Raw genomic sequence first — 27,558 nt, forward strand, 5'->3', positions numbered from 1 at the left:
TGTCATTCGTCTAGAGATTTACCATTACGATTAACTTGTTCCGGCTAGGCTCACACGATGGTATACAGAACTGAGACTTGGTAGCAAATTTGCAAAGGCTGTCTAGCAAACTTTTATCTTTCACCTATTATTTTTTTTTCTTGATCTAACTAGAAACTACTTTTAAAGAGGAATTACCTCCACTCAACCCGAGCTTTTGTGTACGTTAAACGAAAAGAAAAAAAAAATCAAGTTTTTGTGAAAAGAAACGAGGGAATAAATGAAAGGTAGATACGAGGGTAAATTACTGGGTAATGCTCATTTCACGACACAAAACGAAAATCTAGTATAGTCGTCCGCTCGGGCACTTTGACTCGTTGGCACTTAATATATAGAGTCTTATGGTAGACGTTTACTAAAGCACAAGAAACCGAGCCAAAATTTGAAGAACTGATGCCGTCATTTTTGGATTAAAAACAAACTGAGAGAGTGTCTGATCCAGTATAGATAAAAGATAACTTGGGGGTTTTCAATTCTTGAGCACAAACCCTTTAAAAATTGTTCCCCAAAAGGCGACAGAGATTAAAAAAATTAATTTTTAACACTTCAAGTGCGCATTTCGATTTCGTTTTTCTAGCGACGGGATGCTTTCTTGTTAGCTTGATTTGATAGTACGTTTTACACATCATCAGTTACAGAAGGATCCTTTATTTTAAATATCAATTCATAACAATGATCTTCTTTCGGCATCAATCACATAACACGAGTACATCATCTCATACTTATCTTGCTACAGCAAATTTTACATCAAAACATCAATATAAAGGCACGTTTTGAGAGTAATACAAAACAACAGTCGGGAAGTCATTGTTGAATCTGTTTAAGCCCATTTATTGCCCTTACTGGATCCTCTTGTGGAAGGCGGATTGGCTCATCGGGCTCCACTACCACAACTCCGCCATGAACACCATCTTTAAACTGAGACCACCAGTTTACTGATCCTTGGGTAACATGGCAGTTGCTGGCTTGGGCAACAATATCACTCTCAGCGAGAACATTGCCCCATACATTCACCTCTGTCACTTCGCCAACAAAAGATTGGTCTACGTTGAAGCCTCCACCAACGGTGTCCTGATCCTGTCCAATGACGGTGGTACCTCCAAAACGTATCTTGCCGCCCTTATTAAGGCCTGAACCACTGCCTACGAGCACACCATCCTTGTAGAACTTATAGTCTCCGTTGGCGCTGCTCCATGTGAAGCAGACATGATTCCATTTACCATAGTCAAGAACAACATCAGCATACCTTCAAAAAGAGAAAAGAGATTGCAAGGATAATGCTTTGATGCAAAGAAGCATTTGTAATTATATTAGAGCGCACCTTTACTTGTTCAAAAGACTTTTAGTAAGGAACAACTAAACAAAGGATGAAGTATTTCTATCGCAAATTCACCATTAATCCAGTACCTTACAGTGTTATCGAAATAAACATTTAACTTGGGGGTTGTACATAGCAATAACGCATTTCCCGCCACTGTTCCAGCCACATTGTAGCTGTATACGCACTGCTCCCCACCATATCTACCGGGTTTGTTGTCATCAGTGTCTTTCGCAAAAAAGCATACTGTAGCTGCGTCCAGATCATACATGATAGAGTTTTCTTTTATTGCGTAATCTGTGGTGGTGTGCTCTTCAAAAATCATTCGGTACTCTGCGGAAAGAGAACGTTACGATGCAATCAATATAACAATAGAGTTAAATCCCTAGGGTGTAAAACTTTTTCAACCCGCGACTTTGGCTCATTTAAAAGTGAGCTCTGAGAAGGGCCAGAAACATTTTGTATTGACGCCCAAGATTACTGGCCATGGGCGGATGGGTCAGTGGAGCAAACGATCACCATGGCTGGATTTCAGCATTTTTTGAAAATATGTAATCAGAAGCTACAAATTGAAATAATTTCGAAACCACATAATATTACGATTGAATCTCTTCGGCAAAAATGACACAAAATTATAGCAAAAAAATGAACACAGATAAATAGTCACATTGTCCGGCCTTGTGAAAATACACAGAGTAAAACTCACCAACTTTTAAAACCCATAAAGGGAACCTCCACTCTTACGACAAGTTGACGTTGGATTGTTTGAAATAATGCCTAAATTCCAAATTTTACAGGACAAGTGAGAAAAAATATTTAATAGCAACAAAAAGTGGAAAAAATTGTCGCGCGCCGCCATTTTTGATTTTATGACGTGTAATGGTTGCCGCTATTGTTAGAATGCAGGGGATCTATTGTTTTAAACAACTGGTCTTCCATTGCACGTCATAAAATCCAAAATGCCCAAATGGAAGCGCACGGGAAATTTAAAAGCAATATTCTTTTTTACTTATTGCTGCTATTAAACGTTATTTTTCCCTTGTCCTTTAAAATTTGGAATTTAGGCATCATTTCAACAATTCAACGCCGACTTGTCATAAGAGTGGGGGTTCCCTTCAAAAAACTTATGAATAAACTCCTAGCTTTCGTTATAAGATTACATAACAAACGATCCATAGTGCTTTGCGGCCCTTTCTATGTCCAGTCCATTTCGATTTGGTAACTCAACAACCACCTCTGTGTTGCTAGTATCATAATTATATTTGATAAGGCAGTTGTAAAAGAATTATTACGATGGTAAGCGATATATCTTAAACAGTGCAGGTGACGAGTCGGTGGTGCTTAAATAAAACTTGATAGAAAACCATTAAAATTTGTCTCGGCTCCAAATAAAAAAAAGTTAAGTCATTTTACAATGTAAGAAATGTTAAAATGGCAGTTTTGGATTATTGCCTGAACTGAGCAGGTTTCGCTCGTCGAAGACAAACTTAACAGCAACTTATAACCACTTCGCCGCTTGGGTTCTTCCTTGAGTTTCTGTAATTCCTCTTTATCTGGATGAAGAGATTGACAATTTGTTTTCTCGATAAAATTTTCAGCTATTCTGTCGCTATAAAGCTCTAAAACAGTTTACACTGAGTTGTAGACACTAATAGGCATACAGACAAACAGCACCTCGGGTGAAACGGTAACTTAAAGTGTGTCCAGTTAGCAAGAAATAAGTGTGAACAGTTGAATGGTTTCCAGTTCTGATTGGCTGGCTATGTTCCGTTTTTTTTTTCTGATTGGCAGTACTCCACTGACAATATATACCCGTCGAAATTAATATAAATATGAGATTTGCAGATTTTAACTACCTTATTGGCAAACACTATACATGAAGTAAGTTAATTTGATTGTTAAGCACGATTATAAAAAACCTATTGTTTAAATTTAAAACGACAGACGTAGACAGTGTAAAGTGCGTTTTGTTAGCTTACCATTAGAAGGAGTGCAGGAATCTGTGGTATCCATCACAGAAACGAGCAAAACCACGAGCAGGAAAGTGGTACAAGCGAACTTCATTTCTCTTCAATATTTATGGAGCTAATAAAAAAGTATAAAGGCAGTGATATTAAATTCAAGACTACAATCCTCGTCAATACCCTTGGGAAGGTCGTCAAGTTTTCGCTCCCCTCCCCCCTCATTCAATGTTGAAGTCTACCTACAGACCTCAATCACAGCATATTGTCTATCATAATGTTCAGAAATACTTCAACATTGATATGGGGGAGAGGGGGGGCCAAACATCTTGTGTAGGTACCTAGAGACTACATTTATGTCGAAGTTTTTGAAATTGCGGTGTATATGTGCAACCTTCCCAAGAGGTTATGTCTGGGATTGTATGTGAAATGACTGGGCGTTGTAGTACATCTCGGGGTCTTTACGGACTGAATTGAAAGTGTTACATGCAATCTTAATGGATGAAATTTTCAGACGATGTTGTGTATTACCAGGCACTTTCTCCAAAGTAAACATAATTAATTTTTCATTACATAAAATTGGAGTTGGACGAGTTGATTGACGGGTGGAAATTATTGTTGTTTTCACAACATTGGAATTAAGAGATGTTAAATGTGAGATGGAAATTCATACAGTTTTGGCGACCAATTCCACCAGCTGAGCAGTGAAACTTGGTACCGTGTGGACACTGCTTTCCTCGCTTAGTTTTGGACAACATCGAATAATAAATGTTATCTCTATTGTAAGCTGTCAACACCTTGTTAACAAGTTGTGTATCGCAGACAACAGTACTCCGGGAAAATACAACAGTACTCCATTAATGTTTCCGAAATTATAGCGCTCGGAGTTGATTTAACAGGAAAGTACGCGGACATGGTTAATGTTTATAAAGAAATGCTTCGTTGCAATGAAACTTGAAGTACATGTTGCTTTATTAAGGGGAAAGCACACAGTACTCCATCAAAACAAGGTAATGAAATGTTATCATTCTCATTATCTTTTAAACTCGAGTTTTCAATGGAGTACTGTTCAAAATCACTCAAAAACGTTACTTCAAGATAAAAGCTTCGTCTCACTTGCTTGGAGTTTTACTGCCTAACTTATATTTAAGAAAAGCTGCATGAAATATCTTAAAATAGCGTTCTTTGGCGCGATTTTCTCATGGAGAACTGTGGAGTACTGTGAGACGAAATGTTTACAGTGTAATTAAGTTTACTATTCCTTGCCTGCGAGAAGTCACGGAAACTGTTCACAACGTTCGCATACGGTAAATAATAATGTCACTTAGAAACAACTATGACATTGTCCCTAGTGTTCTTTAAAGAGCGCAATAAAACAGAACTAAAGATACCAAATCCCAAAAACGAATAATTCCACCCTTCTACTCCGAAGATGTTTATGTTAACTCTCCTTACTGGCTGTATACATTTCTTTAAATGTTAGTTCGGAGAAATGAGACATGAAGAGAACAGTTTCAGTATTTTCAGTATTTTACGTTGGTTTTTGACGTCTTAACCAAATTAGTTACACACTCCATACAGGTAAATGTTTATAAACATCAGAACATGTCACGCAATAACAACACCGCTTTTAAACCCTCTTTCACCTAATCGGTAGTTTTTATTGCTTCAACTTACAACTTGACCAAAAGAAAGAATATACTATATCCCTTGACCACACCAAACTTCAGCTTTATAGCGTACATAGTTTTTTGGTTATAGAATATTTTATGCTCTATGTCTGATTCAGACAGTATGTGAAATGACTGGGCGTTGTAGTACATCTCGGGGTCTTTACGGACTGAATTGAAAGTGTTACATGCAATCTTAATGGATGAAATTTTCAGACGATGTTGTGTATTACCAGGCACTTTCTCCAAAGTAAACATAATTAATTTTTCATTACATAAAATTGGAGTTGGACGAGTTGATTGACGGGTGGAAATTATTGTTGTTTTCACAACATTGGAATTAAGAGATGTTAAATGTGAGATGGAAATTCATACAGTTTTGGCGACCAATTCCACCAGCTGAGCAGTGAAACTTGGTACCGTGTGGACACTGCTTTCCTCGCTTAGTTTTGGACAACATCGAATAATAAATGTTATCTCTATTGTAAGCTGTCAACACCTTGTTAACAAGTTGTGTATCGCAGACAACAGTACTCCGGGAAAATACAACAGTACTCCATTAATGTTTCCGAAATTATAGCGCTCGGAGTTGATTTAACAGGAAAGTACGCGGACATGGTTAATGTTTATAAAGAAATGCTTCGTTGCAATGAAACTTGAAGTACATGTTGCTTTATTAAGGGGAAAGCACACAGTACTCCATCAAAACAAGGTAATGAAATGTTATCATTCTCATTATCTTTTAAACTCGAGTTTTCAATGGAGTACTGTTCAAAATCACTCAAAAACGTTACTTCAAGATAAAAGCTTCGTCTCACTTGCTTGGAGTTTTACTGCCTAACTTATATTTAAGAAAAGCTGCATGAAATATCTTAAAATAGCGTTCTTTGGCGCGATTTTCTCATGGAGAACTGTGGAGTACTGTGAGACGAAATGTTTACAGTGTAATTAAGTTTACTATTCCTTGCCTGCGAGAAGTCACGGAAACTGTTCACAACGTTCGCATACGGTAAATAATAATGTCACTTAGAAACAACTATGACATTGTCCCTAGTGTTCTTTAAAGAGCGCAATAAAACAGAACTAAAGATACCAAATCCCAAAAACGAATAATTCCACCCTTCTACTCCGAAGATGTTTATGTTAACTCTCCTTACTGGCTGTATACATTTCTTTAAATGTTAGTTCGGAGAAATGAGACATGAAGAGAACAGTTTCAGTATTTTCAGTATTTTACGTTGGTTTTTGACGTCTTAACCAAATTAGTTACACACTCCATACAGGTAAATGTTTATAAACATCAGAACATGTCACGCAATAACAACACCGCTTTTAAACCCTCTTTCACCTAATCGGTAGTTTTTATTGCTTCAACTTACAACTTGACCAAAAGAAAGAATATACTATATCCCTTGACCACACCAAACTTCAGCTTTATAGCGTACATAGTTTTTTGGTTATAGAATATTTTATGCTCTATGTCTGATTCAGACAATCCTCGTCAATACCCTTGGGAAGGTCGTCAAGTTTTCGCTCCCCTCCCCCCTCATTCAATGTTGAAGTCTACCTACAGACCTCAATCACAGCATATTGTCTATCATAATGTTCAGAAATACTTCAACATTGATATGGGGGAGAGGGGGGGCCAAACATCTTGTGTAGGTACCTAGAGACTACATTTATGTCGAAGTTTTTGAAATTGCGGTGTATATGTGCAACCTTCCCAAGAGGTTATGTCTGGGATTGTAGGCTATGATACCTGCTTCTACATTCTATACTTTCAGGACTCAGAAAGAACTTCGCCGGAACCTTCATAACAACTGAATCGATTTTATCTGTATTATACAGAACAGGCATAGAGCTGATAAAATGCTCGTTGTAACAATCATTTAGGAAAGAGAAATTTTTTGCTACGATAAACTTCTAGCCACCATATTTTGGGTTCTTGAATCAAGTGTCTAGTTGTTTCAACAAGTACGGCTTGGTTTCTCGACATAGTAAAAGCTAATTCAATAGTGTTACGTTTCACTGAAGAAGGAAGTAACTCTTCAAGTTAAGGAGCGTCCAGGTTCTTTTAGGATTTTGCCCGCGATGCCTCAGACTTAAACATTTAAATTTGAACGTGAGAATAATTATTTTCCTGTGTGAACAAGCGTTTTGCCATTGGCTGTTTAAAAAATCTTTTCACCTTTTGCCCCTAAAAAAATTGTGGTTGTTTGCTTAAGCATATTACAAGAGCCATCAAGTCATGGGACACCTCTTTGAAATTTTGAAAGGCTTATTTCTTTTGGGATTTCAATGAAAAGTTTTGTCCAGAATCGACAAAAACAGTAATTCTGAAAGGTTATTGCTTCCACATACTAAACAAACAAAAAACAATGTATAACAAAGAAGACACAAAGTCGGCCAGGAAAACATAAATTCTTTAGGGAATGTGTCCTACTGAACTCGTTTCATTGTCCTACATCATGTAAAATGTATCCATTGTATTGTTACTTGTTTTAATTCCTACCTTTTCCTTTGAGCTTGGTTCAACGGGTCAGAGCCGAAGTGGGAGCAAGTGCCTTCTTCGTGTACTCACTGAAAATAACGAGAGTGGCTCTGAAATGTCAACAATAAGAAGACGCTATTGCGTAAGGCACGTGGCGCCCTGTGTGGAACACGAATGACCGTAAACGAAAAATTCCTACCTGTTAGTTTAGTTTCATTGACTACCAAACCATTATTGTCCAGTGTACATTATGTATTGTCTCGGCTAAGTTCACTCGTTACCGTGTCTACATGAATTTATCATGGGTTACGTAACCAAGTCTCGGGAGTGTTATGTGGCATTCTGTACAATGCCTCATTAGCGGGGTGTTGGGTATATATATTGCGTTGTCTTCATTTGTATTCATTGGAGTCTTACGACCGCGTCAGTTCGCCCTCTAAATTAAATACCCAATGACTAAGTTTGATCATAGTTAATAGAGGGAAATGGTTAAGAAGCCTGGCAAAGTTCTTTGTTGTATGTTTTTGCTCGCTATTTTGGGGGTTGACCCTGCACAAAACCTGACAAAATACAATAGGTGGTTACGTGGGTTCATGCAACTAACCAATGGAAACACTGCGATTACGTAATTCATGCATAGTGTATGGCGCGCAAAACAAAAGATGTGCTGGGTCGTGGACCTTCCAACATAAATCTTGGCCTCTTTGTTTGATTCTTTGATGTTTGCCGGGCTTCCTAACCATTTCCCTCTATTAACTATGGTTTGATTAGCGTTTTCGAGTATTGGATTATCATGTTATTATATTTATATTGTACTAGCAGATGTTCCGATTTTTGTAAACTTTATAGTTGTTATTAGTTCTCGTTATTTTCGCCATGTATTGTTTGTAAAATTTATGTATTTGTGATTGTAAGACATAATAAAGAGGGTCGACGCACACGGTTCGTGTTGACACACCCCTAAAAGTGGTTGCCTTTTACATGATAAATGTTTTATATTCCGTTGAGCGGGGAGCGAATTAGAATATAATATTTTTTATAGTTTTACTTCTTAGGTTACCTACATGACTTAACGTACAATTACTTACATTTTTACATTTCACTGCATTAGAATTGCTTACATTCTTCACACTACTTACACTACATACATTACTCACATGACGGTTACATTACCTAATGTACAATAAGTTACATTTGTTACGAGACATACTACATCACATTGCTTACGGAAACTTCAGTTATTATAATCACTATTTAGCTCTCCCTATTTACCCTAATCGACCATAGTTAATAGAGGGAAATGGTTAGGAAACCCGGCAAACATCAAAGAAGCAAACAAAGAGGCCAAGATTTATGTTGGAAGGTCCACGACCCAGCACATCTTTTGTTTTGCGCTCATACACTATGCATGAATTACGTCATCGCAGTGTTTCCATTGGTTAGTTGCATGAACCCACGTAACCACCTATTGTATTTTGTCAGGTTTTGTGCAGGGTCAACCCCCAAAATAGCGAGCAAAAACATATAACAAAGAACTTTGCCGGGTTTCCTAACCATTTCCCTCTATTAACTATGAATGGACGTATAAATAAAGGAAGAAGAACTTATTTTACTAAAAAAAAAAAAAAAAAAAAAAGATTAAGGTAAATTTTCACATCTTAGTTTATTGTCAAGTTTTGTTTTAAACTCAGCCCAGTTAAAAATTCTCTCATTCATTTTCTGAAAATGGAGGTAGTAATTTGCAAACAGGAGGCAGAAGTTAAATTTCCTTAGGGTGTTGTCCTTAGAGTGTGGCACGCCAAAGAGAAATTCGTAGCTTGTAGGAGAAATAGAGGTGTTATGCATCCCATTGAACCACAGTAATACTTTGTTGTGAAAAGATATTGCTTCACTACATTCTTGAAATGTATGGAGAGCTGAATCAGGCTCACCACAATAAAAACATCTGTTGTTATGCGTAATTCCATAGAGATTGAGCTCTTTCTTTGTCACCACAATTCGATGAATTGGCTTATAATAAAATTCTCTCAATCTATTTTCTTTACAAATATGTTTTACTCTGGTGAAGATTTGACGCCAAGGTAAGGCTGCCGGAGCAAGGTCACGCTCCCATTTCAATGGACCGGTGGCTTGAGTCTTATTGTTATGAAGAAAAAGCCAATAGAAATCTTTGGATTTGAGTTTTAATAGGTCTATAGTTAATTGGGGCGATAGCTGAAACGACTTAGCGCCGGTTAGAAAATAGACATTTGGTCTGACCCGGCCCTTGGCTTTTTCAAATAGTGCTTTTGGTATTGCGGATATTACTTGGAAGTATTGAAGAAAGTTGCACTGTATTCCATATCGTTGTTTAAACTGTTCAAATGGCAAATATCTCCCGTTATTATCAATGACATCTTGCAAAGTAAGGGCACCCTTATCAACCCAGTCTTGATAGAAAAAAAGTCTTACCGTGAATTTGGATCGTTTGTTATTAAAGAGAATCATCTCCTGTTCCTCGCCCGTGCTGTAAATGTTTCTAAGTTCTAGAAAGAATTGCAAAATTTATTTGTAGAAGAGCGGGGTATCTAGGTTCTTAAGGAATTTTGTGTCATAATTTGAGTGTAATAGAAAATTAAGACCCTCGTATCTTTTGAAATAATTATTGGGGATTATTGCCCACGTGGGGGCTTGCACATCGTCACTTTTAAGCAAGCGCGGAATCCACGCCAGACGCAGGGACTTGAACATAGTTTCAACATTCGTTACCCTTAGCCCACCATTAGGGAAGTCTTGATATAGAAGCTGTCTCTTGATTTTGTCTGGTTTGTGTTTCCACAAAAATTGAAAAATAAACTCCTTTAATCATTGCCCTGTATTGCATTGCGCATCCTTACTGCGCAGAATTTTACGCGTAATAAGCGCGCGCGAGCGCGCGCACATAAACAAAATGGCGGCTTTTTTCTATGTGGCTTAGTCCGCGAGAGAAGTAAATTGTCGCTTTCTCGTAAACGAGTCTGGTGACCTATCAATTTTTTCTCATATTTTGGGTGTAGCGATCAAGTTCTTTCTGTAAAATGAAAACAGATCAATTCTTGTGTTTAAAAAATAAATTATCGCTAAAAACGTGTACTTTGCTAGTACTCGCAGAGGAATTTTAAAGGAATTATATGGAAGATACAAGGTCTTCCTGCTCCTAAACGAATCTGGTGACCCCCCTTTTTTATTTCAAAATTTAAGTTTCCTTAAAGTAATAAACCAATAGACGAAGTTTGGTTAAAAAATTGTGTTCAGTTCTATTTCAGGGCAATGACCTTAAACAGCCCCTTGTCGGCCTTGTTTTACGTGTGCTATTGCTTGAGGGGCGCACGTGCATTCCTGCGTTTTGGTATGGTTTCATCGACCACCATTTTGCTATTGGCTGGCTTGATTTTCCTGTTTCTATTTTTTCATGACCTGACTTCGTTGAAGAACCTTGTTTTGGAACTAAATATTTGACAAACGTTAGGGGAGGATTGCACTAAGTGACGTGTAAAACCAACTTTAATCAAACCCGTGGATAATTCTTTGTGCCTTTGTGCCTTAATGCCGATTGTCAGTTGTTTTGTGTAAGGTACTTATCATTTGCTACTTAAGTGTTATTTTCTGTCGTGCTTTCTTTCTTGTGTATGTCAAGTTTATATTTCAAAAATTATTTCATGCATCGTTCCCATTTTCTTTGTTTTTTTTTACTTCACAAAAGAGCCTTGTTCTGGAAGTGAACATATCACAAAGCCTTGAAGGTGGCATGTCTGATTGGAAAAAAGCAACAACCAATTACCCGTATAGAGTGATTTCATTTAACCCGTGAAACAATATCTACCAGTTTGTGCGTAATAGTCGAACGGAAACAAAAGAAAAGAATGAAATTTGTGTCTAATAGTATCTAAAAGTGTAAAAACTATTTCACGGGTTAACTAAAATCCCTCTATAATAATTTGTTCTATTGTGCAGGTACTTAACGTGTGCTATTGCCTGAAGGGCGCATATGCATTCCTGCGCTTTGATATGGTTTCATCGCACTGGCTTGATTTTCTTGTTTCAATATTTTATGTTCTTCGTAGAATGTTGAATGTTCTTCGTAGAATGTAACTGAAAATTGCCGAGAGCTGTTATTGAATGAAACCTTCATTGAATAAAATCTTTCATTGATTGAATGAAGACGATGTTCGGATGCTTGACTAAGAAATTTTCATCAGAACGTTTTAAGACAATATAAAGCACTCTATTGTACACCTTTTGAAACTAGTCTTTTGAAAGAGATTAGAAACATTGTTGTTGAGTATTTATGAGCACGAGGCGTTGTTTTATTTATTTCATTTGACATTTTTACAAAGAGCCTTCATGGAAATTTCTTCTTAACGCCTTTGATTTAAGCATAAATAATTTTGCCACCCTGCACATTTGGCTGAAGAACCTAGTAAAGTGATTATAAAAAAAAAAACACTTGGATCGACAGATGAAAGAAAACGCTTTTTCTTGTAGGCAAAGTCCATATACTTGGTGAAATTCGTGGGCGGAATTCTCTTGATTGCTTTTTTTTGTTTCTATTTAAAAAATTAGCAAGGCAAGTGTGGGTGGAATTGAAAACGCCATTTACACCTGTATGACGCCCACGCCGGTCAAACACAAAGAAGACCAGCTAGTTTAAAAGAAGGTGACTTTTGTTGAACAGTTATCAAGTTTGTACAATATTCCGTTCTCTGACAACGTTTCGGAAAAAGTATATTTTTTGTACGTAACTGAAAATGTTGTGAATTTTCAAGAGGAGGCTTTTATTAAAAAGGGAAAACTGCGTGTGAATAATCGTGTCTATAACAAAATTCTAGATTTTGATTGGCTCAGCGCGCGCCTATTTGCCACGTTATTGGCGCGCGATCACGTGAGTGTCCAAATACAGGTATCCGATTGGTTACCTGTAATTGGACACCTACGTCATTCGCGCGCCTAATATATGCACTTAGATGGGTTCTGTCTTGCTGTTTACCTACTGTTTGTAAATTTAATTGAATATGCCTCTGGCCTTTATATACAAAAAAAGAGATTCTCAAAGACTTCCTAACCTCGAAATTTGTTATAGATAGGATTAATTAGGCCGATATTAAAACTACTCGCCCGATTACTCCCTGAATTGTACTCCACTTACTATAACTATTGTGTCAAAAATGCCGAGTTTTGGCCATACTTACATGCTATTATGATGATGCCATGGCAACGTCAAAAAACAAGAATCATAGAATAAATCCCCTTTTCAAAATTACGAAAAAAGTTACAAGGGGGTGGGGGGGGGGGGGGTGGCATCCACCCCCGCCCCCAATTCAAAAACTGAACGGAGTTGCAGTTTGTTGATGTTGTAACATTCAGTTAAGACATGTCAGTTTTACGCTTGAGTAAAAAATAATTTCTTTGACACAACGAGTTTGACGTATATTGATATCTGGTTTTCCCCCTATAGCCCTTTCTCTCGTCAACTGCTTTATTTTGTAGATTTTAAGTGCTTTCGAAGAGAGAGAAATGTTCGACAAAAAGCCTTTCTTCTGAAAATGCTTGCTAATGTTCTTTTAGATCTGTTTCATCATATCCCTAGGAACGAGGCTGTATCAGTTTGCCCTGTAGTTGTATGTCCATTGTTCGATGTTTTATTTAATAGTTCGACATCTTCTCCTCGGCTAGCCCTCTATCCTTGTTTGAAGGTAACTGTTACAATTTGTTAGTCATTTTTTAAAGCCTGTTTCTAGTAAACTTTTGTTGCGCGGTTTTTTTGGAGTCCTGGCTTGCTTTCCTTTAGTCGCTCTCGAGATATAACTCTGGACGGGATTTCTGCTTTAACCAAGTTTATTACATTGTGTACTCGTCGGCTTCAGGTATTGATCTTTTCCTATCTCTGCTCCTAACTGCTCTTCTCTCTGTCCTTACACCCTAAAACGACACTAATATAAACCACGCTCTAGATCCACAACTCTCAGTGATTGGTTAACGTGAATTACGTAAAGCTTTGTGATTGGTTTAACTGTAATGTTTTGGAATGGTAATCTTACATGGCAACGGCGGCGTTCTTTAATCTTGCGCGAACCGCGTTCTTACTTTTTGCTGTACAACTTACAATACCTAGCCAATAGATCAGCTTAATGAAACGGCTTATACGTGTGAACATAAATGTAAGTTTCCCCAAATATCAATCACTGGAATTGCTGGACTTAAGCGGGTTTTTCCTTCCGTACGTGATCTACTATCACAATGTTAAATTCAATAACACAAAAGGATCCAAAAGTAACATGTAAATATTTTGTGGTAACTAGGTAAACTAATTAAAGCGATCCATTGTTCATAAAGTTGAATGGAATCAAAGTTCCACAGTTCGTGCTGGTCAAAAGACCAGAGTGTCCAGAATTAACTTAAACTAAGTTAAGAATACTTAAGAACATAAATGCTAGTAATTATAAATAGTGATCAGGTTGTTACTTGACTGTTGGGCGCACACAAAAACATTGATTGTTTAGTTTAGTTAAGCCAAACAATAGTTGTTTACGCAAAGTTCTCAAATCGATCTGGAAACAAAGGAAAAGGGATTAGAACGTAGAAAAGTTCCCACGTGAAACTTTTCCAGCTCGCAAAACAAAATGCAAATTGCTGCGAGAACGTGTGCAGAAGTCAGCTACAAATTCTGGCACGTGTATGTTGCTTAGTAACGATCTGGTCATTGTACGAAAAGTACAGAACACGTTTGTAGTTCAACTAAATCAAATAAGACTGTTTGTAATTGATTAACACTTGAATCGCCTAGAATTTAAGAATGTAAAATCTAATATGAAAATATCTAAAATTGTGTGCCAACACTTTATGCTTTTCACGTAATATTTTTTTCTAAAACTTACGAAGAACAACTTTAAAAGGTAACTACCTCTACTCATCCGAACCTTTGTGTCTTTTCAAAGGAAGGAAAAAAACAATGAAACTGAGAAATAAATTGAAAGAATAAACTTGAAAACTAGATACGATGTTAGGGTTTCTGGGTTATGGTCATTTAACGACACAAATTAAAATTTGAAAAAGACAACAGGGCCTGAAAAAATTAACGTGTAACACTTCAAGTGCGCAATTCGTTTTCTTTTTTCTAGCGACGGGATGATTTCTTGCTTTAGATAGGTTTTCGTTTGGGGCAGGGACAAATAAAAACGCGAAGGCGTTATTATATTAAACTTTATACACATCATCAGTTGCATAAGGATCCTTTATTTTAAATATTCATTTGTCTTTATTCAATACAATGATCTTCTTTCGTTATCAACCACAAAGCATGAGTGCATCTCATGCTAATCTTGCTACCAGCAAATATTACACCAAAACATCAATGCACGTTTTGAGAATAATACAAAACAACAGTCGTAAAGTCATTGTTGAATCTGTTTAAGCCCATTTATTGCCCAACACCTTACTGGATCCTCTTGTGGAAAACGGATTGGATCATGGCTCTACAATCTGAACTCCGCCATGAACACCATCTTTAAACTGGGACCACCAGTTCACTGATCCTTGGGTGATGTGACAGTTGCGGTACTGGGCAGCAATATCACTCGCAGAGAGAACAACTCCCCATACATTCACCTCTGTCACTTCACCAACAAACGATTGTGCTGCGGCAAAGCCTCCTCCAAGGGTGTCCTGGTCCTGTCCGATGACGGTGGTACCTCCGGAAGCAATCTTGCCGCCCTTATTCAGGCCTGTACCACTGGCAACGATCGCACCATCCTTGTAGAACTTATAGTCTCCGTTGGCGCTGCTCCATGTGAAGCAGACATGATTCCATTTGCCATAGTCAAGTGCGACTTCAGCATACCTTTCAAAAAGAGAAAAGAAATTGCAGGGATAATAACTGGATCAGGGCGAGATAAAAAATAAGAACATATATTCTACGGGAAAGTAACATTAATCGGAAATTTTATGCTTTTTTATCATTTCAGTTAGTTCGCTATTTCGTGTGCTGATTACTTTTGAAAACTGAAGCGATATTCCAGTATCCCTTCGTTAATCAGAGAGATTGAGTCTAAGTTTATATCCTCAATTTATCCTTGCTTTGATACAAAGAAGTATTTGTTATATTAGAGAGCACCTTTACTTGTTCAAAAGACTTTTAGTAAGGAACAGCTGAACTATGGATAAAGTGTTTCTTTCGCAAATTCACCATTAATAATAGTGCGAAGTTGTCATTACCTTTTAGTGCCACCAAACCAAACATTTAAACTGGGAGAAGTACAAAGCAACAACGCATTTCCCGCCAATGTTTCGGCCACATTGTAGCTGTATACGCACTCGTTCATAGCATATACACCGGAAGGTTTGTTGTCATCAGTGTGTTTCGCAAAAAAGCACACTGTAGCTGCATCCAAATCATACACGATAGACTTTGCTTTTATCCCGTAATCTGTGGTGGTGTGCTCTTGAAATAGCATTCGGTACTCTGCGGAAAGAGAACCTTTCGATGTAATATTTAACAATTATTCCACGAGCGCGCGTTGGATATTAGATGGTAGATAGCTAAGAGGCGCGTAGCGCAGAGTTGGCTATAACGATCTCATATACAACAAGTGCGAGTGAAATAATTGTTTTATTTAAAACGCCCAAAGAATTACAATATTTGAGTTCCCTAGCTGTTTTCGTTGACGCGTATCGGCGACCATATTTGTGGTCAATGGTATATGAGCTCATACACCATTGCCTGTTAACCAACTTTTTAATAAAACAATAGAGTTGATGTTCTAGGGTGTAAAAATTTTTCAACCCGAATTTGGCTCATTTAAAAATGAGCTCTGTAAAAGGCCAGAGACATACTGTATTTACGCCCAAGAACTCTTCTGTTGCTATTATAATAATATCACAAGGCAATTAATAGAATTGTTACGACGGTAAGCGATATATCTTGAACGGATTATTGCCTGAACTGAGCGGGTTTCGCTCGACAACGACAAACTTATATCCACTTCGCCGCCTGGGTTTTTCTTCGTGTTTTGCAATTCCACTTCAGCTGGATGAGAAGATTGACAATTTGCTTTCTTGATAGATCTTTCAGCTATTCTGTCGTGATAAGGCTCTAAAATAGTTTGAAGTTGCAGACAGGCATACAGACATAGCAGCGCCTCGAGTTTAACGGTGCTTGAAGTGTTGACAGCCAGCAAGAAATAAGCGTGAACAGTTGAATGGTTTTCAGTTCTGGTTGGCAGGCTATGTTCCGTTTTTTTCTAATTGGATGAGGGCAGCGGGTTAAAATATATTTCACCGCGTTAAAGTTTCTATTTTAAACCGCAAAGTAGTTCACAATATATACCCGATGAAATTAGTATAATTATGAGATTTGTAGATTTTTGCTACCTTATTGGTAAACACTATACATGAACTAATTTAGTTCGATCGTTTTTCCTAAAAAAACTGAATATTTAAGAAATAGAAAACATGTTTTCCGTGTTTCTATCGAGTTATAGAAACACGAGTGGAAGTTTGGGAGAACGAGAAATGCTGTGGGAACACGAGTCGATAGACGAGTGTTTTCTATTTCTTTTAGAAAAACATGAAAACATGAAATAGAAAACATGTTTTCTATTTCTTTTAGAAAACAGCACAAAGAAAATAACGCACATCAAAGTAATATTTAGCGCTTTATTTAACATCAAAACTTAGATTCTCTTCACCTCGCGGTTTTACGTCATGAACAGTAATCAACCAATCATAGTACGGAAGTCGATGAACAGAAATAAATCAACTGTTCAACATTTGCTTCAAGGCTAAAATTAACCGTTGTTTGGCCAAACAAACAAAGAAAACAGGCCCCAAAGTTAACGTAATTATGAGAAATAACTAAGTCGATGGTTTAACTGAAGTTCAGCACTGGAAGGAGTCAAGAATTGTGGTTTTATTTCGCTTCATCGAACTAACTGAATGGTTTGACGACCGACGATCGAGCGACTCGAACCTTGGAGGTGAAAGTGAATTATTTTTCTGTTAAAAGAAGTTTGACTCGGCATTCTGGACGAATATCTTGTTCAGTTGAGGAGCTGTGAATAGTTCTGAAGTGCTGCAAAGCCTAGAATGGAGTGAAGTTGCGCCAATTCATTTACTTCCTTGAAAGGTCAGCCGCTTCGATAATTTCTTTCACAGACTATTTTTGAATGTGTAGCGGGCTCTGTAAACATCTTACTCGCTTGTTTTAAAATGTGCAAATATTTGTTTAGTCTTAACCTGGTTTTTGTCGGCTGTGACATTAAAATTTGGTAAAATTATTAGTTGTTATTTTTGCATTGCTTATTTTAGCGCCGTGAATATTGATTGCCGTGTCTACGACAACTGTCTGTGTCTTCATCGAGTTATAGAAATACAATTTTTAACCAATCAGCGCACGTATTTACTTTGTGCTATTTTCTAAAAGCATCTAATCTACGTTACTGCTCGGCCCAATAAGCTTGTTACTCAATAAAAAAAATAAATTAATAAATAAATAAAAATCAAATCACTTTATTTAAGGTTCAATGTGTCTAGCACTGCTGTGCTAATTTGGGTAACTGTAAATCGAACCTTGCTAAAAATCCGAGCTTGCAGGAGGCTGATCAGTTGGCTATTAACAAAGCGTGGCGATTTGAATTCAGGGCCGCTGAACACAAATCCATCCAGTGGCAGGGAGGAGGATTGAACCCGGGACATCCCGATTACAAGGCCCGTGTCCTAATCACTAGGCCACGCTGCCTTGTCATAAGGATGATAGTCTTTAGCACAATAGTTTTTAAAGCTTTTTGTGGGGTCGTGTGAAAAATGAATTGTTTAACATGATTTGAAACGGCAGACGTAGACAGTGTAAAGCGCGTGTTGTTAGCTTACCATTAGAAGGAGTGCAAGAATCTGTGGCATCCATCACAGAAACGAGCAAAACCACGAGCAGGAAAGTGGTACAAGCAAACTTCATTTTTTCTTCAATATTTATGGAGCTGATAAAAAAAAATATAAAAGCAATAATATTAACTTCAACACGTAAAAAACTCGACTTTGATATCAGCATCTCCATTCTGTAGTTTCAGGCATTAGAAAGAACTTCACCGGAACCTTCACAACAATAATCAATTTTATCGGCATTATACAGAACAGGCATAGAGCAAATAAAATACTTGCTGTGCCGATGTTTCTTTTAACCCCCTTATGCGCGCACTGCCATGTGACCACGTCAGCAGGACCCTCCTGAAAACCACCCCTAGGCGATTGGAGGCCTCCTCCTAAAATATTATGTATTATTATTATTTATAAGGCAAAACGCCGGGCGCTGGTTTGGCTAAGACTTTTTTGCTTCGACAAATTTCTAGCAGCCATATATTGGGTTCTTGGACTTTAGTGACTAGCCCGTCTCGCCAGTTTTTTTCAGTTTCCATCTATATTCCAGCCTGTTAATGACCTTATAAATGAACGACTGAACACGAGTTGTTGAAGTACGTCTTGGTTCTAGACATAAACGTCAATTGAATAGTGTTGGTTACGTTTCACTGAAGAAGGAAGTAACACTGCAAGTTTAGGAGCGTCCAGGTTTTAATTTATTACGTTAGTTTTAGAAATTTGCTCGCGATGCCTCGCATTAAACATTTCGATTTGAACGTGAGGATCACAATTTGGCTCTATAAATAACCGTTAAACCATTGTAGTCATGCGACCTATTTTTGAAAGGCTTAAAAGTCTGGTTTTCACTAGCGACGCAAGCAAAAGCAGGGCCGAAACCAGACCTTTGCATAGACGAGGCAAGATCTTGCTGGTGGGTATTGGGGTCCTGTCATTCAGAAAATTTTAAAATCCAGAAGCTATGAATCTCTTTTAGACCTTTAAGAGACATTTTTCATGAGGTATTTCTTGAGAAAAATCAATCTTGTTCAGCTGGGGATTATTTTCCCAACAAAACATATTTTGTTTTAAATTTTTGGTATAAATTAACTAGGCAAGTGCCTCGTCTTGCCTCTTGCTAGTTACGGCCCTGACAAGCGCAAGCATAAGTAGTTTGTGCCAAGTGAAAACGAACGTCGACATACGCATAAGCACATTAACATAAGAATACGATGTTTACTAGTTAAAAGGCTCTAGGTTTTTGATTTCATTCTTTTGGTAAATATTGCAGCAGAAACTCTCAGGCATCAAATGTTGGCTATTCTACTCTTGTGACAAGGAAGGCGAAAGCGACTACAAAACTGGAGGAAAACAAAACATTTGTTCAAATGCTGGAACGAGTGCTTTAATTGGCTAGACACGGCGAGACGTAAACAATTTTCTTGTGCTTTTGCGATGTTTCGTTTTCACAGGAACGCAAGCACTAGGGCAAGCAAAAGACAAAGAAAAATTTTGATCCTTGTGCTTATGCTTGCGTTGTGCTTATTCCTTATGTCGAAGCCGTTTTCACGATGAAATAAGAGCTGTTATGCTTGCGCTTGTGCTTGCGTAACATACTTTTTGGGATTTCGCTGAACAGTTTTGTCCAAAATCGACAAAAACAATAATTCTGAAAGACAATTGCTTCCACTCGCTTGACCTCTTATGACCGTTAAATGAACAACAAAAAAAAAACATTATGTATAAGCATAGACAGCAACAAAGAAGACACAAAGACGGCCAGAAAAACATAAATGCTTCACGGAAAGTATCCAACTGAACTCGCTTCATTGGCCTTCATCGATACATCTACAATAAAAACCATTCCATTGTTACTTGTTTTAATTCCTACCTTTTCCTTTGAGCTTGGTTCAACGGGTCAGAGCCAATGTGGGAGCAAGTGCCTTCTTCGTGTACTCACTGACAATGGCGAGAGTGGCTCTAAAATGTGCACACAATTACTCGGCGCTATTGCGTAAGGCAGGTGGCAGCCTCATGCGTGGAACATAAATGGCCGTAAGCGAAAATTCTTACTTGTAAGTATAGTTTCATTGACTACCAAACGATTATCGTTCAGCGTACGTAATTAACTTTCCCGGCGAAACTATTTTTCATAGTTTCACCTCTCAAAAGAACCTTTTTGTGGGACTAAATGGGGTATTACAAAGGAAAGTCGAGGTGTTAAATCAATTCAACTCCTTAAACGTTAAATCAGTCCCTTGTCGGCCTTGCTTTACGTGTGCTATTGCCTGAGGGGCGCACGTGCATTTCTGCTTGTTGGTATGGTATCCTCAGTTACCACAAAATTGCTATTGACTGGTTTGCTTTTTCTGCTTTTTAACTGCGCTGCGCAGTTCTTGCTCTGCAAGCGGTTTTTTTAACTGCGCTGCGCAGTTCTTGCTCTGCACGTCCTTTTTTTTTTTTTTTTTTAACTGCGCTGCGCAGTTCTTGCTCTGCACGTCCTTTTTTTTTTTTTTTTTTTTTTTCTCAGTGACCAGACTGATGCCCCCGCTCGGCCAGGCTGGGGTCACGCAAGGTTTAAAAGCTAGAAAACACTTACTAATGGGAAATTTTCAAATGCTTTGGTCTTAATAAGCATGTTTAGCGTGAGATGCCCGATTTTGAAGCGTTTTATTCAAAGGAAATTCTAAATTTTCATGCGTCGAAAGAAAAATATATTTCAGCGGGCCAGAATCTGTGAATAAATACCATTACGTTGCTGTTAAAGAATGTGCTGACATGACAAGTTTCACTTTCGATCGGCTAGACCTCGAGTAACGTAATTTTTCAAAGCTATTATCAGCTACCTTTCAAATCTTTGCGAAGCCATTAATCTTTACTTACAAAATTCAGTGTGAAGTATTTTGAAGCGTTTGAATCGAAGACAATACTAAAATTTCACGCTTTAAAAAAATACGCTTCAGCGGGCAAGAATTTACATTTATTTACATTACTTTTGTGTCCTGGAATGTGCTGGCGTTAGCAAATTTTTACTTTCACAAGCTAAGGCACTGATCGGCAAAAATCACGCAATGCTCTGAAAGGTTTAAACCTGCTACAAACGGAAACTAAACAAATCCTCTGGTCTAAACTTAGCATGTTAAGCGTGAAATGTTCGACCTTTTAGCGTTATTTATTTTTGGAGCTGTGTCATCTATAGGATTTCTGAAATCTGATGGACAAACATGCCCTGACTTGCAAGGGTTATGTCATTGATAGATTAATTCCCCGGGGAATTCCCATTCAGCAAAACACAGGTCTAGTGTTCTTCTCAAATTTGATTTAATTATTTGCTCCAATATTCCATTTTCGGAGCTGGTTATTCAATCTTGAAACGGTAATTCAAGACAACACTGGATGCTGATTTAAACGATTTTTTTGTTTCACGGATCAGGATCGTGGGAATTAAATTTGGCCACCATTAGCATATAAGAAAAATGTTTAATTTCGGATGGAACTAGTCAACCATGAAATGTCACGCAAGCTGTTTTCTTACCATCTTGTTTGGGATCAATGGTCGTTTCTGGGAAACTGCCCACCTACCCCTCCCCTAACCTAACATTAACACTGACTTCTTTCTTTGGGCAAAATGTTAGGTTTGGGGAGGGGTAGGTGGGCAGTTTCCCAGAAACGACTACCCTTGTTTGTCAGTCGCAACATTGTTCGACGCAGGTAAAGGGGATAAAGGGAGGGAAGGGGTGCATTTTCTGTTCCCCCCACATGGCTCCCCTAAAGTGCTCACGAGACCAGCGCAGTTGTAAGCTCTAAGAGCTCTTGTTTTTTCTCAGTGACCAGACTGATGCCCCCGCTCGGCCAGGCTGGGGTCACGCAAGGTTTAAAAGCTAGAAAACACTTACTAATGGGAAATTTTCAAATGCTTTGGGCTTAATAAGCATGTTTAGCGTGAGATGTCCGATTTTGAAGCGTTTTATTCAAAGAAAAAACTAAAGTTTCATGCGTCGAAAGAAAAATATATTTCAGCGGGCCAGAATCTGTGAATAAATACCATTACGTTGATGTTAAAGAATGTGCTGACATGACAAGTTTCACTTTCGATCGGCTAGACATCGAGTCACGTAATGTAAAGCGAATCCTTTGGTCTTTACTTAACAAATATATTGTGAAGTATTTCTCTCTTAAGCGTAATCTATTTTTTGGCTGTGCCATTGAAAGGATTTTAGAGATAAAAAGAAAAATTCCCTTCACAAACATGCCTTGACTTGTAACGCTTACGTCATTCGGTAGGCTAGGGAAATTCCCAATACCATTACGTTGTTTTCAAAGAATGTGCTAGCTGACATGACAACTCTCACTTTGACAACTTTGCGTATCTTCTGATCTTTTTCTCTTTTTTTGTCTTTAGACCTCGAGTCACGTAATTTTTTAAAGCTATTATCAGCTACCTTTCAAATCTTTGCGAATCCTTTGGTCTTTACTTCAGAAATTCAGCATGAAGTATTTTGAAGCGTTAGAATCAAAGAAAATACTAAAATTTCATGCTTTAAAAGAAAAATAAGCTTTAGCGGGCAAGAACTTACATTTATTTACATTACGTTTGTGTCCTGGAATGTGCTGGCGTTGGCAAGTTTCACTTTCACAAGGCAGTGATCGGCAAGAATCACGCAATGCTCTGAAAGGTTTAAATCTGCCACAAACGGAAACTAAACAAATCCTCTGGTCTAAACTTAGCATGTTAAGTGTGAAATGTTTGACTTTTTAGCGTTATTTTTTTTTGGAGCTGTGTCATCTAGAGGATTTCTGAAATCTGATGGAAGACCACTGATACAAACCCTGACTTGCAAGGGTTACGTCATTGCTAAATTAATTCCCCGGGAATTCCCATTCAGCAAAACACAGGTCTAGTGTTTTTCTCAAATTTGATTTAATTATTTGCTCCAATATTCCATTTTCGGAGCTGGTTATTCAATCTTTAAACGGTAATTCAAGACAACACTGGATGCTGATTTAAATGATTTTTTTGTTTCACGGATCAGGATCGTGGGAATTAAATTTGGCCAGCATTAGCATATAAGAAAAATATTTAATTTCGGATGGAACTAGTCAACCATGAAATGTCACGCAAGGTGTTTTCCTACCATCTTGTTTGTCAGTCGCAACATTGTTCGACGCAGGTAAAGGGGATAAGGGGGGCGGCGCATTTTTTGTTCCCCCCACATGGCTCCCCTAAAGTGCTCACGAGACCAGCGCAGTTGTAAGCTCTAAGAGCTCTTGTTTTTTCTCAGTGACCAGACTGATGCCCCGCTCGGCCGGGCTCGGGTCACGCAAGGTTTAAAAGCTAGAAAAAACTTACCAATGGGAAATTTTCAAATGCTTTGGTCTTAATAAGCATGTTTAGCATGAAATGTCCGATTTTGAAGCGTTTTACTCAAAGAAATTTCTAAATTTTCATGCGTCAAAAGAAAAATATATATTTATTGTGAATAAATACCATTACGTTGGTGTAAAAGAATGTGCTGACATGACAAGTTTCACTTTCGATCGGCTAGACCTCGAGTCACGTAATTTTTCAAAGCTATTATCAGCTTCCTTTCAAATCTTTGCGAAGCCATTAATCTTTACTTACAAAATTCAGTGTGAAGTATTTTGAAAAGTTTGAATCGAAGAAAATACTAAAATTTCACGCTTTAAACAAATACGCTTTAGCGGGCAAGAATTTACATTTATTTACATTACGTTTGTGTCCTGGAATGTGCTGGCGTTAGCAAATTTTTACTTTCACAAGGCACTGATCGGCAAGAATCACGCAATGCTCTGAAAGGTTTAAATCTGCCACAAACGGAAACTAAACAAATCCTCTGGTCTAAACTTAGCATGTTAAGTGTGAAATGTTTGACTTTTTAGCGTTATTTTTTTTTTGGAGCTGTGTCATCTAGAGGATTTCTGAAATCTGATGGAAAACCACTGAGACAAACCCTGACTTGCAAGGGTTACGTCATTGCTAAATTAATTCCCCGGGGAATTCCCATTCAACAAAACACAGGTCTAGTGTTTTTCTCAAATTTGATTTAATTATTTGCTCCAATATTCCATTTTCGGAGCTGGTTATTCAATCTTTAAACCGTAATTCAAGACAACACTGGATGCTGATTTAAAAGATTTTTTTGTTTCACGGATCAGGATCGTGGGAATTAAATTTGGCCAGCATTAGCATATAAGAAAAATATTTAATTTCGGATGGAACTAGTCAACCATGAAATGTCACGCAAGGTGTTTTCCTACCATCTTGTTTGTCAGTCGCAACATTGTTCGACGCAGGTAAAGGGGATAAGGGGGGGCGGCGCATTTTTTGTTCCCCCCACATGGCTCCCCTAAAGTGCTCACGAGACCAGCGCAGTTGTAAGCTCAAAGAGCTCTTGTTTTTTTCTTTTTTTTCTTTCTGTTTTCATGTCTTGACTTCGTAGAAAAACCTTGTTTTGGAATTGAATATTTAAAAAATCTTAGAGTAGGATTGGAATAAACACTAAGAGAGTACAGTGTAAAACCAACTTTAATGAATTCCTTGGATAAATCGTTATGCCTTTAAGCTTAATGTCATTCGTATTGTAAAAGGTACTTAACATTTGCTACCTAAGTATTTTTCTGTCCTGCTTTATTTCTTGTCCTTGCCAAGTTTACATTTTAAAAATTAAATCATGAATCGTTCCCATTTTCTCTGTTATTTTTTATTTATTTTATAACTTCACACAAGAACCTTGTTCTGTAAGAGAACATATCACAAAGCCTTGAAGGGGGCATATGTGATTGGAAAAAAGTAAACACCATCAACCCGCTTATGATAATTTGTTAAAACCAATTTGAATAAATTCCTCACACGTTTATAATTTGTCCATTTGTGTAAGATACTCATCAGTCGCTTGGTATAATATAATGACAAATGACATCCGAAAAATCCTACTTGCCAATCTTTTTTCATTGACTACCAAACCATCCTTTTCTGGCCTACTTCGTTGTGTTCTATTGGTCACGTTGTTATGTTTAGAAACGAATTGATCTCGAAACTGGTATTAATTCGTGCAGCTCGTCCCTATCAAATTAGGTTGTTTTAGGGGCAGAGCTCCAGCGCGCGAATCGCACCATTGGAGCACCATGGGTAACGACATTAGGTAAACCCATGAAGCCCAAAAAATTTAAGTACCGGTAAACGTACGCGCACCCGCGCCTACAGACTCTCGGGGAGGGTGTGGGGAGCCACAGGGCAACCGAAGCGGGGGGAGGAAGGGGGAGGAGAATGTCATCTTATCATATCTTTACGAACATTAACATGGGTTTGCATGTTTAATATTGGACATCCATGTTACGTTTCTGGAAAGAACATCGAATGACAACTCCAACTGTATGAAAAAATAGCAGGACAGTGATAGAGCAAATACGTTATCTTTTGTGAAAAATTTGTCAATTGTCTTCTGCTGTCTTCATGGTAACTTGGGGGTTTACAATTCTTGTACGCACAAAACATTTAAAAATGGCGTTTAGAAAAAGGCGACAAAGCCTGGAAAATTCAAAGTGTAACACTTCAAATGTGTATTTCTATTTCGTTTTTTTAGTGACGGGATGCTCTCTTGTCAAAGCTAGGTAGTCTAGGTTTAGGGCAGGGATAAATAAAAGCGCGAACGAAACTGGCTTTAAGTTTTCATGTAATGATAACACTTTAAACACATCATCGGTTGCATAAGATCCTTAATTTTTAAATATCCATTTGTCTTTATTCAATACAATGATCTTCTTTCGTCATCAACCACATAGCATGAGTGCATCTCTTGCTAATCTTGCTATCAGCAAATATTACATCAAAACATTAATGCACGTTCTGAGAGTAATACAAAACAACAGTCGGAAAGTCATTGTTGAATCTGTTCAAACCCATTTATTGCCCAACACCTTACTGGATCCCCTTGTGGAAAACGGATTGGATTATGGCTCCACCACCACAACTCCGCCATGAACGCCATCTTTAAACTGGGACCACCAGTTCACTGATCCTTGGGTGACATGGCAATTGCTGTACTGGGCAGCTATATCACTTTCGGAGAGTACTTCGCCCCAGACATTCACCTCTGTCAATTCGCCAACAAAAGATTGGTCTGTGTTGAAGCCTCCTCCAAGGGTGTCCTGGTCCTGTCCGATCACGGTGGTACCTCCAAAACGTATCTTACCGCCCTTATTGAGGCCTGAACCACTGCCTTCAAGCACACCATCCTTGTAGAACTTATAGTCTCCGTTGGCGCTGCTCCATGTGAAGCAGACATGATTCCATTTACCATAGTCAAGTGCAACTCCAGCATACCTTAAAGAAGCATTTGTAATATTTTAAGGGCACCTTAACTTGTTCAAAAGACTTTTAGTAAGGAACAAGTGAACAAAGGATAAAGAATTTCTTTAGCAAATTCACCATTAATAATAATGCGAAGGTGTCAGTACCTTACAGTGTTATCGAAATAAACATTTATTTGGGGGTTGTACAAAGCAACAACGCATTTCCCGCCAGTGTTTCGGCCACATTGTAGCTGTATACGCACTCGTTCATAGCATATACACCGGAAGGTTTGTTGTCATCAGTGTCTTTTGCAAAAAAGCACACTGTAGCTGCCTCCAGATCATACATGATCGAGTTTTCTTTTATTGCGTAATCTGTGGTGGTGTGCTCTTGAAAAATCATTCGGTACTCTGCAAGGGAACGTTACGATGCAATCAATATAACAATAGAGTTAAATCCCTAGGGTGTAAAACTTTTTCAACCCGCGACTTTGGCTCATTTAAAAGTAATCTCTGAGAAGGGCCAGAAACATAATGTATTGACGCCCAAGACCACTGGCAATGGGCGGATGGGTCGATGGCATAGGCGTACGGGCGTCTTCGGTCCTGGGGGGGGGGGGGGTGGGGGGCACCTTTTTGCCCGAAACAAAAATTGGCACAGGTTGAAAGCCGAATAAAAAGGCATATAAAATGGAAAATAAAACGTGTATTGAAACAGCTGTGTACAAACTTCGCCTGCTTGCTTTAGTTCTTTAATTAATTTCGTGGCGTTGTCCGAAGGTGTCAATCCACTGAATCCTTTTTCGGAAAAATTTTATTTATTCAGACACTCTAGTTTAGCAAAACGTAAGTTAATTTTGGGGAGCCAATTTACATTGTTTTCACCTCATTTGAAAGAAATAC

At 38.0% G+C, this 27,558-nt stretch overlaps 3 protein-coding genes across 3 annotated transcripts in view; all 3 read right to left on the reverse strand.

Moving 5' to 3' along the window:
• Positions 1–843: 843 nt before the first annotated feature.
• On the reverse strand, positions 844–8,212 carry LOC144654052 (neuronal pentraxin-1-like). The gene is made up of 4 exons (XM_078514165.1): positions 7,501–8,212; positions 3,337–3,442; positions 1,447–1,690; positions 844–1,285 (listed from the first exon to the last, which is right to left on the reverse strand). The coding sequence occupies exons 2-4, from the start codon at positions 3,419–3,421 to the stop codon at positions 844–846; spliced, it is 771 nt and encodes a 256-aa protein (XP_078370291.1). The 5' UTR covers positions 3,422–3,442; positions 7,501–8,212.
• A 6,498-nt stretch (positions 8,213–14,710) lies between these two features.
• Positions 14,711–20,287, reverse strand: LOC144655557 (pentraxin-related protein PTX3-like). Its single transcript, XM_078515808.1, has 4 exons — positions 20,234–20,287; positions 18,361–18,467; positions 15,709–15,955; positions 14,711–15,334 (listed from the first exon to the last, which is right to left on the reverse strand). Exons 2-4 carry the CDS (start codon positions 18,443–18,445, stop codon positions 14,962–14,964), a joined length of 705 nt encoding a protein of 234 aa, XP_078371934.1. The 5' UTR covers positions 18,446–18,467; positions 20,234–20,287; the 3' UTR covers positions 14,711–14,961.
• A 6,026-nt stretch (positions 20,288–26,313) lies between these two features.
• The window catches only part of LOC144654053 (neuronal pentraxin-1-like), a 59,147-nt gene continuing 57,902 nt past the window's right edge, over positions 26,314–27,558 (reverse strand). Inside the window, exons 3-4 of the mRNA XM_078514166.1 lie at positions 26,874–27,066; positions 26,314–26,686 (exon numbers count right to left, since the gene is read on the reverse strand). Of these exons, the coding sequence (XP_078370292.1) occupies positions 26,314–26,686; positions 26,874–27,066 (566 nt within the window). The remainder of the gene's footprint in view (positions 26,687–26,873; positions 27,067–27,558) is intronic.

This window comes from Oculina patagonica, chromosome 5 (assembly GCF_052425735.1).
Source record: "Oculina patagonica isolate OP01 chromosome 5, crgOcupat, whole genome shotgun sequence".
Lineage (NCBI taxonomy): Eukaryota > Metazoa > Cnidaria > Anthozoa > Scleractinia > Oculinidae > Oculina > Oculina patagonica.